This window comes from Leishmania braziliensis, chromosome 32 (assembly GCF_000002845.2).
Source record: "Leishmania braziliensis MHOM/BR/75/M2904 complete genome, chromosome 32".
NCBI classification, from domain to species: Eukaryota; Euglenozoa; class Kinetoplastea; order Trypanosomatida; family Trypanosomatidae; genus Leishmania; species Leishmania braziliensis.
In genome coordinates, this window is record NC_009324.2 from 1,232,458 (window position 1) to 1,252,066 (window position 19,609).

The 19,609-nt window shown below is 58.8% G+C and overlaps 4 protein-coding genes across 4 annotated transcripts; all 4 read left to right on the forward strand.

The window, feature by feature from the left end:
- Nucleotides 1–1,454: 1,454 nt before the first annotated feature.
- On the forward strand, nucleotides 1,455–3,569 carry LBRM_32_3380 (putative ABC transporter; the record flags this gene model as incomplete). The annotated part of the gene is made up of 1 exon (XM_001567639.1): nucleotides 1,455–3,569. The coding sequence occupies one exon, from the start codon at nucleotides 1,455–1,457 to the stop codon at nucleotides 3,567–3,569; it is 2,115 nt and encodes a 704-aa protein (XP_001567689.1).
- Nucleotides 3,570–6,036: 2,467 nt separating this feature from the next.
- LBRM_32_3390 (conserved hypothetical protein) lies at nucleotides 6,037–10,563 on the forward strand (the record flags this gene model as incomplete). The annotated part of the gene is made up of 1 exon (XM_001567640.2): nucleotides 6,037–10,563. One exon carries the CDS (start codon nucleotides 6,037–6,039, stop codon nucleotides 10,561–10,563), a length of 4,527 nt encoding a protein of 1,508 aa, XP_001567690.2.
- Nucleotides 10,564–12,494: 1,931 nt separating this feature from the next.
- Nucleotides 12,495–15,401, forward strand: LBRM_32_3400 (conserved hypothetical protein; the record flags this gene model as incomplete). The annotated part of the gene is made up of 1 exon (XM_001567641.2): nucleotides 12,495–15,401. The coding sequence occupies one exon, from the start codon at nucleotides 12,495–12,497 to the stop codon at nucleotides 15,399–15,401; it is 2,907 nt and encodes a 968-aa protein (XP_001567691.1).
- A 3,815-nt stretch (nucleotides 15,402–19,216) lies between these two features.
- On the forward strand, nucleotides 19,217–19,609 carry LBRM_32_3410 (putative ribosomal protein L3; the record flags this gene model as incomplete). The annotated part of the gene is made up of 1 exon (XM_001567642.1): nucleotides 19,217–19,609. A coding segment is annotated over one exon (393 nt), but the record flags the coding sequence as incomplete, so codon positions are not given.

A 19,609-nucleotide genomic window follows, 5' to 3' on the forward strand; every position in this document is an offset into this window, starting at 1 on the left:
TACTCAAGTGAAAGAAAAGGGGGGTGAAAGAGGGCGTGGCAGTCGCACAGACGTAAAATATGCGGGGGTAGTGCGTGTGTAGGTGTGTATGAATGAGAATGAGGAGGCGAAGGAGAAAGAGAAGGAAATAAAGGGAGCAGAGGCGTGGGGGGGAAGAACACGAGGGAAAGGACGTTGAGAGACCAGGTATACGCAAGGGAGAGTCACAGAGGTATTGCACATACGTGTACGCTTCTGGGTGTGTATGTGACTACGGATGCCCTACCTCAAGAGAGAGTGAAACACGTTTGGTGCCCCCCTCCTCTCCCCTCGATGCATTCATGCTTTTCTCCTCCTCCTTTCTCTCCCTACTCGTCGGCTCCTCTCTTTTTGCTCTCCTATATGTCGATCTTGCGACACGCACGCACGCACGCATAACCGGCACTCTTATGAACATTCGCCCCGTTACTCAACGCCAACATGCCCATCCACGCAATCACCGGTCCACCTGGTCTAATTCTTGCATATAAGCGCACGCTCGCCGCTACCGCTAGCGTCAGGTACACAGGACTCTTTCACTCGCTCAGGCCACTTTTCCCTTCCGTGTACAGGGAGCTGCACCGTCGTGCTGTATTGACGTCACGAGAGGCGTGTGCTCCTGTGAGCAACTCCCTCTTTCTCACGCATTAGTCTTCTTGGGCTCTCCGTACATCTCTGTTACCTACGAGAACAGAACAGGACTTGGGTGGACTTCGAACGGCTTTCCTTTTCCCGTGCCGGCGCTGCCATTTTGTTTGCGGACTCAATTATATTGTCTTACTCTCCTCTTTCTATCAGTCCGCTTCCAAGCGCGTACACACACACACACACACACGGTGCGCTACTTATTTCGTAATTTGACGACTGATTGCACCATGTTGCTGCGTGGGACTCCGCTGCTACGCGGCGTTGACCTGTACAAGAACACTACCGCACGAACGGTCACACTGTGTTGGCCTTTTGCGAGTGCTGCGCTGCGCAGTCCTCAGGGAGTGCATGCAGAGCGGCACCGTGTCGGCACACATTTGTTGCCTACGTCTTCGGCGTTGCTGGGCTATAGCGCCTGGTCAACACAAGCACGGACGCTTGTGTGGCCCTCCTGGCTGCTACGCACCCCGAATTCCACCCCTCCCTCAGAGGACGAGAAAACGAAGAAGTTTCAGGAGGAGACGTGTGGCGCGTTCGGTATCGACGATTCTCGAAAGGCGACCCAGTCGTCAAGTGACGCGGCAGCTACGCGAACCGGTGGCGGTGGCGCCGGCGCTGTTCGCAGTCACGAGGAGGTTGCCACAAAGAACTGCAGCGGCAGCAGCAAGGATGAGACGGCTGGAAGGGAACACAACAAGGAGAGGGACAAGAGGGGCTGCGGTGATGGCTCAACTGGGACAGTTGCTCGTCTCTCCGAAGACGAAGCGGAGGTGATTCACCGCGTGACCATGGGCGAGCGGGTGGAGGCGGCGGAGCGGGAGGTCCATGAGAGACCACATCGCCCGTTGCTACCGGCTGATCAGCCTGCCTCGTCAGGAGATGCCTTTTCATTCAAGGCGAGGCAGAAGAGGAACCCAGGCGACGCCGCCGCAGAACCGGGGGCGCTGGGCAAGAAGGAAAAGACTGCGGCGAAGATTACCACGCCGCCTCGCCTGGACGGGATTCAAATATCGGAGAATGCGTCCGACATCCCCGTTGGACGTGTTCTGTGGAAGGTGTGGACCTACCTCTGGCCACATGGCGAGGTAAAGATGAAGGTGCTCGTGGCCAGCAGTGTGGCGTGTGTGCTGGTGACCAAGGTGCTGAGGGTGGCGGTTCCTTTCTGGTTCAAGACGATCGTGGACTTGCTGGCCCCCGCCACGGCAACAGCGGAGGCAGTGACGGTTGCCGGCCCGTTCACCGTGGGCGTGTTCGGGTGTGTTGTGGCGTACGGCATCTGCCGCGCCACGACCTTTATCTCCGAGGAACTCAAGACGGTACTATTCGCCCCAGTCGGCGGGCACGCCTCTACGAAGCTGTCGATGGAGATGTTTGACAAGCTGCACCGGCTCGACCTCGACTACCACCTCAACCGTGAGACCGGCGTCCTGAGCAGAGACCTCGACCGCGGCAGCCGTGCGTTCTGGTCACTGGCGTACGTGCTGCTCTTCATGATTACACCGACGATCTTCGAGATGGGACTTGTGTGCTATGCCCTCAACACACAGGCTGGCCCGCAGTTCATCGGTATTGCACTCATCGCAGTTGTCTCCTACGTGGCGTGGACCTTTTCGGTGACAAACTGGCGCTCGAAGTTCCGCACGCGCTACAATGCCTTTGAGAGTCGTGTTGGCGGACTCATCGTGGACTCGCTGCTCAACTACGAGACGATCAAGTACTTCGGCTCAGAGCAGTACGAGTCCGAGCGCATTCGCAACGAAACGCAGAACATGAATAGGCAGCTCGTGATTCTTGATCAGACGATGGCGCTGCTGAACTTTGGGCAGCAGTTCATCTTTGTGATGGCCAGTGTGCTGAGTCTGTACCTCGCCACGTGTGGTGTGCTGACCGGGGCGCTGACGGTTGGCGACTTGGTATTGGTGGACGCGCTGCTGCTGCAGCTCTACATGCCGCTGAGCTACCTCGGCATGATTTACCGCGAGGCGCAGTCCAGCACGCAGAACATGCAGGCGATGATAGCCCTGCTAGACCAGAAATCGAACGTGAGTGACAAGGTGGATGCAGAGGAGTACACGTACCTTGGGGGCACCATTGAGCTGCGGGATACTACCTTCGAGTACAAGAAGGAGCTCAGCCGTCTCGTCCTACGCAACCTCAGTCTCACGATTCCAGGAGGTAAGACGGTGGCCTTTGTCGGTCCTTCGGGGAGTGGCAAGAGCACCATCTTCCGCCTCCTCTTCCGCTTCTACGACCCCACTTCTGGGCAGGTGCTGCTGGACGGGCAACCCCTCGACAGGCTGCGCATGGAGAGCGTGCGCAAATACATTGGTGTCATCCCACAGGATACGGTACTATTCAACGAGTCCGTTCGTTACAACATTCGCTACGGCCGAATGGATGCGACCGATGCCGAGGTGGAGGCGGCAGCAAAGGCTGCAAGCCTGCACGATACCGTAGTGCGCATGAGTGAGGGCTACGAAACATCCGTCGGTGAGCGCGGCGTCAAGCTGAGCGGTGGCGAGAAGCAGCGGATCTCGATAGCACGCGTGCTGCTGAGTGACCCTCCTATCCTACTTGCCGACGAGGCTACCTCTGCACTCGACAGCATGACCGAGCTGAACGTCATGGAGACGCTCAAGAACGCTACTGAGCGAACGCGGCAGCGCACCATCATCCTCGTTGCACACCGCCTCACCACCGTGAAGGAGGCCGACATCATCTTTGTGCTCGACGGCAAAGGTGGTCTGGCAGAGCAAGGCACCCATGCGGAGCTGCTGCGCAAGGGTGGCTTGTACGCTGCTATGTGGTGCCAGCAGCTGAGCGAACGGCATCCGGCTGCCTCCGGTACTGCACCCAAAGGTGCCCCCGTGAGGGATGCAGGGTCCACTGCCACACACAGCTGAGCGGGATGCGGGGACTGCCGCTGTAGCGCGTTGGCTTCCCCTGCCTACTCATACGGCACTCTTTTTGGTGTCGTTGGTCGACTGCGAGGAGGTGTGGTGGTGTTAGGTAGGGGGAGGGCGGAAAGCAGCACTTTGGCGTTGGCACACGCTAGCAAGGACGATCCACGTGATCGCGCAGGCGGTTCGGCCACTAATGAAACATTCACTTTAGGATTTGTCCCCTCTCCCCTACGCGAGTGGGTATCTCTCTCTGCACGTATGTGTCTCTGTGGATAGCCGGTCTCGTGCTGCTCATGTTCGTGTGTCTCGATGGAGGAGATGGTGGAGGCGACCAAAGCTATCAAGTGTGTGTGTGTGGGGTGAAGGGTTTCTGCGTTGCAGCCGCCTCTCTCTTTAATTGAGCGAAGAGCTCAGCATGGGAATGCACCGCCGCCAGTTCCACTGCACTTTTCTTTTCAATTATTTTGCCGCTCTTCATTCGCGCGCGCTCGCTCGCTTTCCAAATGTCATCTCCCCTCCCCCTGTAGCACTGTCGGTGCCGCCGAGGCTTGGGGTTGTTCACAGATTGCCAGGCTTCTTTGGGCACATCGCTCTTCAGCTCGTGCACCTCTTTGTCGCGTGCATGCGCATGTCATTCTCTACCTGCCAGTTCTCTACTCAAAAGGTGTGTGTGTGTGTGTAGTGGCGGTTGTGGTGGCCCACGCATTAAGTGATGGGAAGAGTCTCGAAGAACATTCAATAGCGACGGGCGGTCCCTTGAAGACATGCATACTCGAATTTGGGCTGCAAGGGAGATGGGCAGTGATGATCGAGGTGATAGTGCAGATCAGGTGTGCATGACACGCACACCTATATACACCTCTCCTTCTCCCTTGCTCTCTCTTTTCTCTGTGGGGGTGTTTACCGACATCGGCATCGTCTCCGCTGGCCTTGTCTTCTCCCACTTATTACTTTGCCCCTTTCCGCAATGATTTCTTCTCCTGTGTGTCCATTCTTTGCCAGACAGCACATCAGTGCTACTCCACTCTAGCCCCCCCCCCTCCGGCCTGCCGCAGGGCCCATCGCGTGGTGCGAAGCAGCCGCAGACACACGCGGTACAGCAGCGCTGTCGCCTCGCAGCCGCCTCCGTCATGCCGGTCGCCACATGGGGCATCCCTCGGGGGGGCATTCAGGCTCCCCACACCAGTAGGCAGCGAGGGCCGTGTGAGAGACCCATTCGAGCCACGCGCACACTCTGCCCGCTATATGGATGACACAAGCCTGCTCACGGTCTCAGCTCGCTTCAACGCAGCGCCATCCAGGACATGGCCACTGACGGCGGCAGCGACGCATCGCACTGACCTCCCCACGCCGTAGGCGCTTGACCCTGTCAGCACCGGAGGCGGTCCGGCATTGGCAGGGATAGGGGACTGCTTGGTCTCCTCACACGAGGTGGACACTGGAGCCTGGTACCACACTGCGGTGTCACCCGTCATCAGAGTTCGAGGAAATGATGTGCAACAAATAAGGCGACATTTTCTCCTACCTCTCTTATGAGTGTTTGCGTTTGTGTGTCGCTGTTGTCCTCTGTCTTTACCTCTTCCCTTGTCACTCCTCATCCGGCAGTAGAGCCGGGCCACCTACTTGCTTGCCGTCACTGCCAACACCCTCTTTTTCCTCGCTGCGCCGCAGAGAAGAGCAAGAAAAAAAAATGCTGCGGATGCGCAGGCAAGTGTTCGTGCGAGGTGGAGGCTGACTCGAGTGCGGCACGGTCGAGGTCGTCGATGCAGCGCGAATATTTTGCTTTTCTTCATCTGCTCAGCTCTAGCATGGTGATGTTTTCTCTCTATTCCGCGCCCTCTTTTCTTCTCTAATTGCTTCTCTTCGTGTGTGCTTCTTGGAGATTTCTCCGGTACCGTGTGAGCTCTTCTATTCCTGCGTTGTCGACAACACGTACGGAGACACTGTCATACACGTTTGACTACGCTGAGGCCCGCTGCACACGCTGACCCACGTTTCCGTCCTCCCTTTCTCTGCCTACGCGTGGTTCATGGGACCACGGCGTCTTTTGGATTGCCGTGGGATGCCAATACACCTACACACCTACACCCCCCCTCCCCCACACACACTGAACCAGGAGCGCACGTCGAGCATGCGTAGAGGAGTGTAGACTTAATAGGGAAAAGAGGGCGCACATGCGTACTCGCACTCGCACATACACACCCACGTAACAATGCGGAGAGGCACTGCAGATAGTGGCGGGGAGGAGCGGTTGCATTCTTCTGCCTCTACCCCCACGACGATGGAGCGTTCAGTGTCACCCTTCACCTCCCTCGACACTTCCTTCGCAGGCTCACTCAACAGCTACGGCTACGACGACGAAGACTCGACCGTCTTCGTATCGCCAGCGTCGTTTTCTCCGCACAATTGTGGTTCGCAGACAAGCTCAGTGACGCGGGTTCCACCGTTGCCAGCGGTGGCTTCTCCAATGCACATTTTAGGAGGCGCATCCGAGTCCAGTGCGCTCGACCACGAGGCGCACCTGGGAGAGCAGCCCATCCGTGAGCTGGTACAACTTCCCGCGAAGCGGCCCCAAGTGCCTTCTGAGCTGTCGTTCCACAGCTCATTTTTCTCGTACACAATAGATTCACCGTCTTGGGGCGAGCCGCGGCTCACGTCCAAGTCGCCAGCGTTCACCATGTCTTCCTCCAGGGCTGCATCACCACGTAGTAGAACGCCATCGCAGCGCACAGGATCACTGTCACCACAGAGCCAGCCGGTGGCACCTGCGTCCTTGAGCGCAGTACACGAGGCAGAGCGGCGTCTCGACATGAAGGACGAGAAGACTTTCCTTTTGTCTTCGTCCCTTTCATCTTCTGCAGTGCTGGGAGGGACGTGTTGCACGACCTCCCAGTTGACCACGCCTTCCTTAACAGTGCCGCTGCCCCTTGTCGCGGCGAGAACGATGGCGACGCAGGTACTGCCGCGTTGCACGGACGTCGAGGGTCAGCACCACAGCCGCGCTTCACAATTACCCCGGACATCCTCGCCGCCATCCTCTTTGACCTCGCGAACAGCAGATAGGCCGCGGGGTGAGGAATACGAGCTGAGGCGCAGTGGGTCATCCGCTAAAGAGCCAGGCGTTGCCGATACTGTGTTGACGCTGCCGTTGGCGGCGTTGGGTGAAGTGCCTCTGCCGACTCCGCGGTTGTCCTCATCGTCCTTCTCCGCCTCCCTGCCCGCTGTGTCGCCGCTGTCGGCACTGGCCGCCTCATTCAGCGAGACGCCCAGCTGCACCCCTCTGTCCCACCTGGCCACAACTCTTCTATATACGGACGATGCAGATCCCCTGGCGGACGAGCTGCGCGCGGAGAGCCGCATCAACGCTGCGGCGCTGTCGTGGGTGCCGCTGCCGCTGCCGACAATACCAACCAAGAAGAGCAGACTGCAGAGGAGGGCGGCCACACGTCCCCCGCATCTGGGGGACCACAGCGATGGGCAATGCGTCAGTGAAGTCGGTGCTCATCCAGCGGTGAAGCAGATGTGGACGAGAAGGAAAACCAAGAAAGGTGCGGTGCCGACTGGCGAGGTGATCTCGGTTGTTCAGGGGGGCATGCTGACACCAGCAACTCTCCCACAGCAACCCTCCTCCGCAGGTCGGAGGCGGACATCATCTAAGGCAGCGACGAAGGGCACCGATCAGAGCGCGTTCGCAACAATGGCAAGCAATGCTGCTGAGCCTGTGCCCATCCCGGGGCCAGCAGCGGCACTTAACCAGAGTGAGGTGCGTGAGGGTCTACGAAGTTTGACAGAGTCCTCGACGAGACACACACCTGCTTTCCGCACTGATCTTGAGCACCTCTCTCTATCAGCAACCTTTCCGAAGCAGTCAAAACGGCACCGCCAACAAGAGCTGGCAGTCTTGGCTGATGACGTGCCCCTATTCGACCTTTTCGCAACCGGCAGTTACTTGAGCGCAAACGCTACGTCCATGGCGCCTGCCGCTTGTCAATCACCCGTCACTCCATTAGTGTCGCCGCTGTCTCAAGGAGAGCGGCTGAAGAGGACGCGTCGCCGGATGGCAGGGGTACCACAGGCAGAAGCGGCAGGTGTTGAGGATCGCGCTGCGCCATCGGCGGGGCGGGTTGCTGTTGAAACGCGCCGCGATGGGGCGGATACAGCTTCTGCAACTGCGGCTTCATTACCGCCGCCTCTGTCATCACCGTCAGCACCCCAAGTGCTGGCGCGCTCAGAGGAGCTCGAAGGCGGCGGTACAGGCCGCACGTTACCAGCCAGCGGCGGTTTCTCGGCAGCACCGAGTCGAAGCGAGACTGGCGGAAGAAAAACACCGACATCCTCACCGACGCTGTCGGTCCGCAAGGGAAGGAAGTCACAGTGGACACCCGCTGCCTCTACTGACACCCCGTCGTGCTCAGGGGACGGCAGCAGCAACGATTGCAATGGCGCGGTCACGCAAGCTGTCTCCTCTGTGAAGTGCGCCGCCGATATGCAGCCATCGCCTCTGCAGGCATGGTGGTCGGCAGTGTGTACCTCTGGATCATCCTCCGAGTCTGGCAGGTCCTGCCTGTGGATTGAGCTGGCGGAGGGATATCAGGAGACGCATGAGACACTTCTACGTCAGGTACTCGTGTACTGGGGATGTCTTCATCGAGAAAGTTGCGTCAACAGCTGCGGAGCTCTGGAGCTGCCCATCAATGCCTCCCCCCTGTCCTCGAGCTCCCCATCGAACTGCTCGAGCCGCAAACGCGCACGCAACAGGAAACGCACCGAGACCAATCCTGCCAGTGACATCGCGCCGCTTAAAGACGCGGGCCGGAGAGACAATAATGGTTTGGTGGTGCTGCTTTGTCCATCGTCACTGCCCATGGAAGAGGCGCTGCGGTGGTGGACGCAGCGCACCCATGTAGAGCACAGCTTTATGCCACCGCTACTGGCCGTCTCCATGTCAGTGGACTCATCATCGAGTGCGGCAAGGCGTGCTGATCGAGTGCCTAGTGTTTCCCGAGAAGTCCCTACTCTGGAGGAGGAGCATGAGCTTTTCAGGGGCGCGATTGAGCAGGCATCACGTATGTACTGCACTGACCCGGCTCGCAGTCTCGCGGTATCGTGCAGTGCCGCCGGGCACGCTGCACTCACACAAGTCTTGTCGCTAGGTCAGGTGTTTGAAAACTTGCAGGTCTGCGCTGACGTGCTCAGGTCCACCGCGGGCTTCCCTCCCACTTCCTCAGTTGTGAAGACACTGCTGGAAGAAGACGCCGACGTGGGTAGTTTGGCCGCGGCCTTGGCTGTTACCGCGCCTACGCGAGACACCCGGAGTAGCAATGCTGGGGAAAGGCGGTGTGCTGCTTCGCTGCAGGACCGGTGCTTTGCAGAGCTATGCCGGTGGAACGACTTGGCGGCCGCACTACAGCGACAGCCGCGGCGACCACTACTTGTGCTCCGCCGTATGTGTGTCGACACGCTGCACCGCAATGACGGCACATCGAAAGCCCCCCCCAAGGGGGCCGGCGTTACTGGATCGCTGTCAACGTTAATGGGCGACAGCGAGGGAGTGCTGTCCACGTCGAGTGTCGCCTGCTCCTCACTGTTGTCACAACAACGGCGCCAATGGGTCACGTATGGGATGGTGCTACCCGCCACGCGCAACGAGGACACGTTTGCAAGCAGTGCGTGTCGTGAGGATCGTGTACTAGCGTCGCAGCCACCCCCAGTGGCGCTCGCGCCACTTTACCTGTCCGCTCTCCACCTCTTCGGCCGAATACTGTTCGCGTCCCACAACTACGCGACAGCTGTGAACGTGGTGGAATCGTACGCACGTGTGTCGCAGCGGTGCTTGTCAGACTATCTATCTGGCTACAGCTGCGTCGCGACAGGCCCACTGCGTTACGCTGTGTCGGCAACCATTCGGCGCTACTTGCAGGTGCGCGTGCAGGTGGCGTTGGCGCCGTTGCTGGCATTGGTGAGCGAAGGGGCCGCTGCGCAGCAGCTGACCTCAACGAGGCCCTCCGCTAGTGGCGCTTGCGTTTCACTTCCGAGCATACCAACATCGCTCGCTCCTGTGGTGCTTCTCGCCCGTTCGACCTGGCGTACGGTCGTGCCGAGCTTGTCCTGCACGTGCAATCCTCACTTATACGAGCAGGTGCCTCGCACAGACGATGGGGTGAAGGTGTGCCGCCACCTCGCGGAGCTCTTCCACTACTTCATCACTCAGCAGTTCTCTGTAGTGGCCCATCAGGCAGAGCCGAAAGAGCAGTCACTGCAGAGGCATCAGCTTCAGAGTGCACCTACGGGGGTCGACGCGATGCCTTTTTCACGAAGTCCACAGGCATCATTGTGTACCACGCTATTGAGAAAGCGGCAGTTGTCACGCTGCAGCCGCAGCCACACAAGCACCAATAACTTCAGCTCGAGCGCTAGCCATACTTTGAGCAGCTTACCTTTCCCTGTGCCTTACGCGAGCTCTCCCGATCTCTGCGCCGGCTCTGAGCGGACTGTCCGTAAACAAGAAAGGAATGAAGCCCCTGAATCTGAAGGCACAGATTCCACATCCTCGACAGGGCCTTCAGCTCAGCACCATTTACTGCAGCACAGCGTGACCGCCGCTCTCTCGCCTGCGAAACGGAGTAACGCACCACGGACAAGGCCTTCGAAAATGGTACAGCGCTCCTCTCCGGTGGAAGCGGCCAATGCTTCGGTGGCCTCCTCGGCTGGCACCTCAGCTGCAGGTACAGACTTCCACACCCAAGCGCTTCAGTATGCACTGCGGCTTCTGCACGAGCGTATGCGCGATGGCAGCGGAGGGAGGTCTGCAGATGGCGGTGCGGTATCCCTTGCAGCGGCTGCCACGGGAGAGTGTGACTCGCTGTTCCACACCAGTGGACCACCCGCGCACGTGCGAAAGCGAACCCGGTCGGACGGCGGTACCTCAAGAGAGGCAGAGCGTGTGCGGGCTTTGCAACTGGTGGAGCAGCTGCTGCGCGATCAACTACGCTGACGGCGCTACAAGGACTCATTTACGTGTGCGTGTGCTGTGCGCGGGTACGAGGGCTCGGAAGCGGCCGTGGTGTGTGTGTGTGTGTGTGTGTGTGCGTGTGAATGAGGCAAGCACCATCTTGCACGCGAGAGTGCACAACCTGCAGCAGTGCAGCTGCTATTTTTACCTTTCCCACATACAGACACACAGACAGGTGCCTTTAATTCACACTAATACACGCACAACGCTGGTGTGTCGCGCACGTAGGTCAACTGCACCTGGAGACGGACGTCGAGTGTGGCGGCTTCAGTTACTCCGATCCAGGAGAAAGTGACATGTGCAGCTTGGAGCTGGGGTAAGCACCCTTTTTCGACTCGCATGTTCAACGCTTACGAGTTCCAGCCTGGGTTTTCCGACTCACATGCAATCAGGTGAGCGTGCTTGTATCGCTCTGCCAACGCTTCGTGGGTTGTGCATTGTATATCTCTCTCAGTGCTGCTCTTCGGATTCATCTGATTTTTTCACACCCTCACATTGGCATCTCTGCGTACTCACCACATCCTTTCGTGCATGTGCGTAGTCGCTTGCGAGGACGATGCTGGCACGCACATAGGGCATCCCTCGGCAACACGCGCGCTTGCCTACTGGCGAGACTAAGGATCTCCCTCTCCCTCAGATGCTAGAAAGACGAGCACACCTACCTGCACGGCGAGGGCAACTCCGAGAAGGGGAGAGGCGCTGTGGTCTAAGGACGCGGGGTCATCCACAGTGTGGCTGGCTGATCTCTTTTCCACAGCTTCCTTCTCCACGCCGCTGCGGTCGGGAGCAGGGGAGCTGGCGTGTGTGTCGTCACCGCTACCTCGAGCGACGCCTTCTGCTACCGCAATTGAAGATGCACCTGCGCTGGTAGTGACAGCGGCAAACCATGCGGCATCTGAGGCAGATGATGAATGGACCCAGCTTGGCCGCTTGCTCACGATAGAGAGCACATGAGGAGAGACAGGCCAATGTACATGAGAGACATAGTGAATGAGTGTGCGTGTGTCTGTAGAAGGAATAGAGGCACAGTAGAAGCATCCCCCCCTCCCACACACACACAGAAGTTGTCACAGCTACGTGTATGGCTGGCCGAGCAGCAGATCTATCCCATCGACGTGGTGCCTCTTGTTGGTCTTGTCTCGCTTTCCTTGTGTTTTCTTTTACAAATCAGTGCCACCACTACACACGCAGAAACTCATAGTGATGGGCACGTGGAGCGTTTTCACTTGTCTCTCCTGCGTGCGCGTGTGAGCGGCTAGGGGGGGGTCTGTTCTGCGTGCGTGCACCCCGTTGCCTGTGCGGGATTATCGTCTTTGCTTGCCGCAGACCAACGCACGCAATCACCACTGCCTGTACAATGTGCGGCTCTTCTGTGCTTCCTCTCTGATCACTTTTGGCCTCATTGCGTGTGACTGAGCCAGTGTCTGAGTGCGCTCCCCCTCTCATGCCCCTCGCCCTGCTCCTCACTCTGTCTGAGGACTGTCTACTGCCGCGGCGAGGCCTCACTGCGCAAGAAGGATGGGGTGGTGTACTGCAAGAGAGAAGGAGGGGTTTGGCGCTTCCCGATGTATGTTGTGCGGTGAATACGCCATACGCGGACGCTAAGGCACAGACACGTACCCCTTCCCAATGTGCCTTCCGCACCGCATCGCTCTCTTCCTCTTTTCTTCTTTTTTTTTTTTTGCGGGGGGGGTTTGCTCATGCACTGCCTGCCCAGCCCCGGCGCAACAACTCCACCACTCCAATTTGCACACTTCTCGCCTCCACTCGCGGCGCTTGTGCGTGCCTCTGTGCCTGTCCATGCTTGTGCGTGTGTATGTGTGACTTCCTTTTATATTTTCCTGGCGTGCCTCCTGCCTTACGTGTCGCAGTGAATTTCTCTTCTGCCCCTTTCCCCCATCCTTCCTTGTGTGATGCCTGTACGAGTGCTGTGCCTGCATGGCTCTCGGCAGACGCGGGAGATCTTCCAGAATCAACTGAGCCTCTTCCAGGATGACCTTGCCCACATTGCAGAACTTGTGTTTCTAGAGGCACCGCATGTTCTCCCTTTCATCACAGCGCAAGATGACATCCTCACACGATCGTGGTGCAGCACGGACGGCAAAGAAGACTATAGCGCTGGAGATGCACTGGTGGCGTCGGCGATGCAGCCCGGCGGCCCAGACACTGACCTTGCCTTCACCATCATGTTTGGTTTCTCGCAGGGCGCATTGATGATTTATCGATACCTGTGGCTGCACGCGAGAGACACCGCAGTGTCTTCGCAGCTACGCGGTGTCATCGTAGCCGGGGCGCAAGATCCACGACGCATGCTCCCGTGCGGCGGAGGCCGCACACTGTCTCAGCTCCCCCCTGACCGCGCTGCGGGCTCCTTTGCCGGGCCCCCCGTCTTTGGCGCATTGCCCTTTCTTCACCTCATTGGCAGGAAGGACACCATCGTGGCACCGGAGGAAAGTGCCGCCTTCGCGCAGGTGTGCAGCAGCACCTCTCGTGTTCTCTTCCACGAGCATGCGCACAGTATTCCTGCACTGAAGGAAGTGCGCACAGCAGTGCGAGAGGTCTGCCTGGCAGCCTCGATGAGCTCAGTCAAGGTGGCCGAGGCGCTCGAGGCCCGTGCCGAGGAGCTGGAGATGGTTCGCTCCATGTACGAGGAGGAGTGCGTTCTGACCCGCGGTGACGAGACTCTCGTGCGCATTCCACTCTTCACCGACGCGGAGTCTCTGCTGGCGTCTTCCTCTTCATCGGTGACGGTGTCGCTGGATGCGTCTACGGTGCACGCCCTTGAGCGCATCAAGGTTTGCTTCCACGTTCCCTGGAGCTACCCGTCAACGTTGCCGATGGTAGAGATAACTGGTGGTCCAACCTGGCACTCGGTCAAGTACGAGCGCTGGGCAGCAGGCATGGTGGTGCGCACCTCGGCCTACCTCGCTGACGAACTCGGTGTCGGGACGGCTATGCTGCTGCCAGCCTACCTCTACACCGCTGGGCTGGCGCAAGAGGAAGTGGACATCCTTCTCGATGTGTTCACCAAGGAGGCGTGCAGCGGCGACCGCGCTCACGGCTGCCGTGACGGCGGGGCTGACGGAGAAGCTGCAGTGTCACAGCTAGCTGGTCCTTGGGCTACCGAGGACGAGTTGCTCCGACAAACGTACATCACTGAGGCGGAGGCAAAAGCTGTCGAAGTCCTCTTGGCTGAGGCAAAGCGCAACCGCGATTGCCGCCGGCCAGCCACAGACGGCGGCGATGACGGCCGAGATGCTGAGAGCGAGGTGGTCGAGCTTGAGGCCCCTACGGCCGCTGGTGGCGGTGGCGGGACCTGCACACTAACAATCGGCTTGATTGGCAAGCCCAGCGCTGGTAAGAGCACCTTCTTCAACGCAGTCACGAACCCGGCCGACGAGAGCGACGCGGCGCGTGTTGCATCTTTCCCTTTCACCACTATCGAACCAAACGTTGGCACTGCTCTGGCGCCTCTGTACTGCCCATGTGCGACGCTGCGCGCGGCAGAGTTGGCGCCTGCTGATGACGACGTCACAGGCGTGACTGCAGCAGCCTGCAGTGCGGCGTCATGTAACGCTGCTCTTTCCTCCGGCCTTACTGGGACTCTGTGCGATGCAGCTTACGGTCACGTATGTGCGCTGGGCAGCGACCGCTTTCGCCGACATCCGGTAAAGGTGAAGGACGTGGCCGGGCTTGTGCAGGGCGCATACCAAGGCAAGGGCAAGGGGAACCAGTTCTTGAATGATCTGTGCGATGCGGACGTGCTGGTACACGTGGTGGATGGTGCGGCTGCGACGGAGGCGGACGGCACGGCGTGCACCCCCGGCCAGGGCTCCACGATGGAGGACATTGCGTGGGTGCGCTCAGAGGTGCACAGCTGGATCTACGACAACCTTCGAGCCAAGTGGACGAGCCTTGTGAGGCAGCCGACAAAACTGCGCACCATGTTCAGCGGCTACCGGAGCACACCAGCCTTCGTGGACCGCGTGTTGCGGCGCGTCGGAATCGCCAATGATATCGCGCTGACCGCAATTCTACGCACATGGGGGCCTCAGGAGCTACACGCGTTCGTGGCTCTGTACATTCGTCTGCGCTTTCCACTGATCGTGGCTCTGAACAAGGCAGACCTCCCCGCTGCTGCTGGCGTGGCAGAAGCGTTGCGCCAGGCGTACCCGCACGAGGTGTTCGTCCCCATGACGGCGAGGATAGAGTGGCTGGCGCTTCAACTGAGCCGCAAAGGCTACATTGACTACACGTCTGGTGTTGCATCGCTGAGTGGCACATTTGGGCACGGAGACGCTGCCAACCTGGACAAGAGCGTGCGCCAGGAGCTGTACGACGTCACCTCCTTCTTCCGCACCACTACTCCCTCGCAAGAGGTTCTGTCGTCGCCCTTGCTGCGGACCACAACCGGGGTGCAAGATGTGCTGGCCGCGGCGATGGAGGCCTGCGGGGTGATGCTTGTGTACCCTGTCCGTACCTTTCACCCCGTCACCTCGCTTGCCCACTGTCTCACGTTCAAGCTGGGCAGCTCTGCTGGGAGGGTGTTTGACGCGCTTGTGCATCTGAAGCTGCTTGAGGGAAAGCTGGTGCGCTTCGAGGTGATCGACCTCGCACCTGTGAAGCGGCTGCTGCTTCAGCAGCTTATGGCATCTCTGCCCAGCATCCCATCGAATGAAGCGTCAACACCGGTTCCAGCGCAGCCGAAGCAGCGCACTGTGGAACTGCCAACACTTGTGAAAACACTACGCAAGACAGAGGTGATCAGCTCTTCAGTGGTACTGGCGCGCATTCTCTCCAACAAGTTCCAGCCTGCCTAGCATTGGGGGACGGTAGCGACTCACCTCCGAGATGTAGTTCTACAGACAGGCGCCTTCTACTGAACCTGACAGCTAGTTTTAGCAGTGTGTCACCGGTCCTCAGGGACTTGGGTGGGGTTGTGTGTTTTCTCTGCGGCACGCCACCTCTCACCTTCTCGACGGCTCCTCAGTAAACTAGCCTCGCCCCCTCTCCTTCCTCGCCCCCCTTTCTCTCTCTTGTCAGCGTTCACATCATCCCCCGGCTTTGTGGAGGAGCGACGAGTACTGATCTTCTACACATGCAAAAGGAAACAAACTGGGCTTGACACATGCCGCTTGCTGACACTCGCTTGGACACATGTGGACGGTCTCATTACTTCAGCACTGCCTGTTTGCGGTTTCTCTTGTTGCACCGCGTCCCTCTTTCTGCTCTCTCAAGTCGAGTGACCTTCACAGCGTAAGGCAGCGTGGTGATGGGGGTGAAGGTAGGTAAGCAGGTAGGTGGGCCAGTGCTACGGAGATCTTCGGTCGACGCCTTGTGCGTGCCTGTGTGTACATGTGCTTCTCTCTCCCTGTCCCCTCCTCGCTCAGGTTGTGTGCATTCCTTTGCCGTTCCCTGCTTCAGCTCCCACTATTCAACGCACCGTGCCCTTTCATTCCCTCTTCTCTCTCCAGAAGTTTGACTCTGCTGTTGTCGCTCGCAATGTGCCTGTGGTTGGCTGGTGTCACAACTGCGATCGCTGTAGTGCCGCTTCACCCAGACACATGACTCTCTTCTGGGAGTGCTTCTACCCTCCTCCCTCTCCACCCACACCGCTCACAGTTCCGTGTCATCAGAGAGAACACAACCACAAACTCTGTTTGCTCCTTTGTCCACAACACGCATGTCTTTCAACTACTCTTTATCTTCCCGCTTATTCTTTCTCACCAACATCACAGCTGACTAATGATGAAGGTGCGTCTTGGTCAGTCAAAGCTGATGACAAACTCTCACACACACACTCTCTCTCTCCTTATCCTCCTCTCCTTCCTCAGCCAGCAGGCGAGTGTGCATCAGTTCATGCGGGGAAAATGCAAGAGGGTTACCTACACATCTGTTATGCCACACTTTATTGATCTCATGTCATTCCATCCTTTTCCCACGCTCTAGGGACTATGTAAGAGAGGAGGATTTTGTACGTGGCTGTGGTCCTCATGGTGTAGAGGGGGCGCCTGTTTCCGCTGAGTTCCGATGGGCTGATGTCGGAAGGAAAAAAAAAAAGCAGCGACGCATGGGATTCTCCTCTATGGCCACGACTCGCGCGGCCTCGCGTTCGCTTCGCTCAACAGGTGATTACACCGGCTACCGACCACACCACACAGGCTTCGAAGGCTGGAAAACGGGTGGATGTCTCACGCACGTGGCGATTCTGACTCCGGGCGATGCAACCATTGAGCTGTGGAGGGAGGGGACGAGGGTGTCCGGGGAGTATATTCACCACCTTGACGAACCGGTCACAGTGTCCATCTCGAGGCCGCTTTCAGCAGATGCATGAAAGCCACCCGCGCCCACTCCCAGGGGAAGAAGCGGACGCTGGCTTGCGACGAGATGTAGCAGGTCTCGGCGAGCACGTATTTTGCCGCCCTTGAGGAGCTCTATCGAGGCGTGGCACCCACAAAAGAGGTTTGATGGGCGCTCTTCCGAAGGGCTTCTACCGTGCTTGATCAACCGACTACAGGCAAAGTGTTGCAGCACGACGGACGCAGCCTTCACCAGCTCATTCTCCAGGCTGCATCAAAGGCCCGAGCGGACAGGAGCACCGTATCCCGCGGCTCAAATCACCGCTGCCCCCTCCGGCGGCGAGCATCCCCCCAGCTTCAATCCTTCGACGCCATATACTCACCAAGGCTACGGGAAGGAGGAAAAGTGGGGCGGTAAGCTGTTCCCATACCCCCCATAATGAGAGAGAGTTTAGCGTGGCAGACGTACTCAATGTACGGCATGCTGAGAGGAACGGTCCTCCATCCCCTGGAGATCCTGCCCAGGGGCAAGCCCGCTGCTGAACATGGTAACGCTGCTCGGCATGCAATCCCTGCAGTTGGCGCCACTCCGCGATCTCACGACCCCCTACGCCGAGGCGCAGCTGCACGAGGGATGTTGTCTGGAGACCGGCTTGTTGGCGTGGCTTCTGTAGTGGACGACTCCCAACCGGTGCTCCTCCATGCCAGCTGTGCAGCGACCCGCGGATGCTGCGGCTGTGGGTGTAGCACTGCGGCCGGAGCGAAGGCGTAAGATGGAGAGACCGTGGGAGCTGCTGCGCACTTGCCCGCGCGGCCTGCGCACCTCACAGAACCCAGCGGCCATGTTGGAGGAAGTCATTGCAGCACTCGAGGCGGCAGGCATCACAGGGTCTCGTCGTTTCCGCAGCTGCGTGGTCGGTTCCGTCTTTTCCATGGTAAGAGGGAAATATGGTCAGGTGCGGAGACAATTCATCGTGTGACCGCAAGTAGCGAACACGTGGCTCGCCGTGGCGGAATGTCCTGTGCGACGCTGGTGGGGTGGCGGACCTAAAAATGCCGTTCTTCGCGGCGCCCGTGCTGGAGGGGAGCTGAGCTATCTCTGTGTCCCGCGTTGCTGACGGGATAGTCGATCAGCTGAGAGTTATGCCAATGGGGTGAAGCGTGAGCTCTGAGGTAGTGCGAGTGGTGGGAGCAGCATTAGCAGGTCATCCTTCCTACACCGCGCGACCTGCTACCGGTGTGCAGTCTGCAGGCACGTGTCGCATTGTGAAGCACGAAAGGGAGTCGGTGATTAAGGCGGCAGACCGATTCAGCGTCACTGTCAGCAAAGGCCAAACCGACGTCGTCTCCGCCCTCCTCAAGTATACGCTTGCAAGAGTCCTTTATGACCGTAAGGCAAACGCGCTCTATCTTGGAGAACATACGATCGGGTAACTGCGCACGGTATCGGCTCGAAACCCGATAGTGAACCCATTCGAGTGTCTCTTGAGACGTCTGGTTCACGGCCCAAGCCGTATCGCTTCCGACTCACTCACTTTGGTGGCCTCTCGAAGAGGCACAGCGGCTGCTCTTTGACGGGTCGCAGCTGTTCGTTGTATGTGGTGTATCTCTCACTGCGCTCCCCACGCGTGCCCCAGCGTCAGCTGGACGAATGGTTTAAGTGAGCCACAACAAATATGCTACGGGGCGCATCACGCCGATGGCGACGGCCAGCTCGGTGCACGAGCTCTGCACATTCCCGACATTGGACGAGTGCAGTGCCGCGTATGTGCGCCTGGCGACAGAGCACACCATCACTACGGGCTTGCGTTAGGGACAGCAAGGCCCCGCCGCCAATATGAATGCGACAGCGCTTAGAGCGGTGCGCTGCTGCATTTGAGGCCTTTTCTTCCCTTTCTGGTCATAGGAGCTGTAGTTCACCTTCATGTGAGCATTTCTGCCCTCGCTGTTTTCTACAAGGGCTGCATGACTCGCGTGATATACGTGGTTCAGTCTGCCTAGCGCGCAGGAGCGCGACTAGTGACACGGAGAGGTGGGACAGGAGTCCGAAGAGACGGGTGGCTCCGCGCTCTTGTCATTACACAAACACAACCTAAACGCTTATCGTTGTCTTCATAGGAGGGACGCACTCTACTTCTGCCGGTATGGTCTCGGTGTAGACGGCATGGCAGCAAGCACACACCGCCCAGAAGTAGGACTGACTGAGACAAGTATTGCTGCCTCGCGAATAGTCCCGGTGCAACTTTTTCTTTCTTCAACTTTCCCTTCTCTCTTTTACGCTGGCAAAGCAACGGAAGTATTCATATATCTATATCTATACGCCCCACACAGCAGCCATGTCTCACTGCAAGTTCGAGCACCCCCGCCACGGCCATCTCGGCTTCCTTCCGCGCAAGCGCTCGCGCCAGATCCGCGGCCGCGCGCGCGCGTTCCCGAAGGACGACGCGACACAGAAGCCCCACCTCACGAGCTTCATGGTGTTCAAGGCCGGTATGACGCACATTGTGCGTGATGTTGACCGCCCTGGATCGAAGGTGAACAAGAAGGAGGTGGTGGAGCCGGTGACGATCCTGGAGGCGCCGCCGATGGTGGTGGTCGGCATTGTGGGCTACCGCCAGACCCCGGTGGGCCTGAAGACGATGGGCACCGTGTGGGCGCACCACACGAGCGTGGAGTTCCGTCGCCGCTACTACAAGAACTGGAAGCAGTCTGCGCAGCTTGCCTTCTCT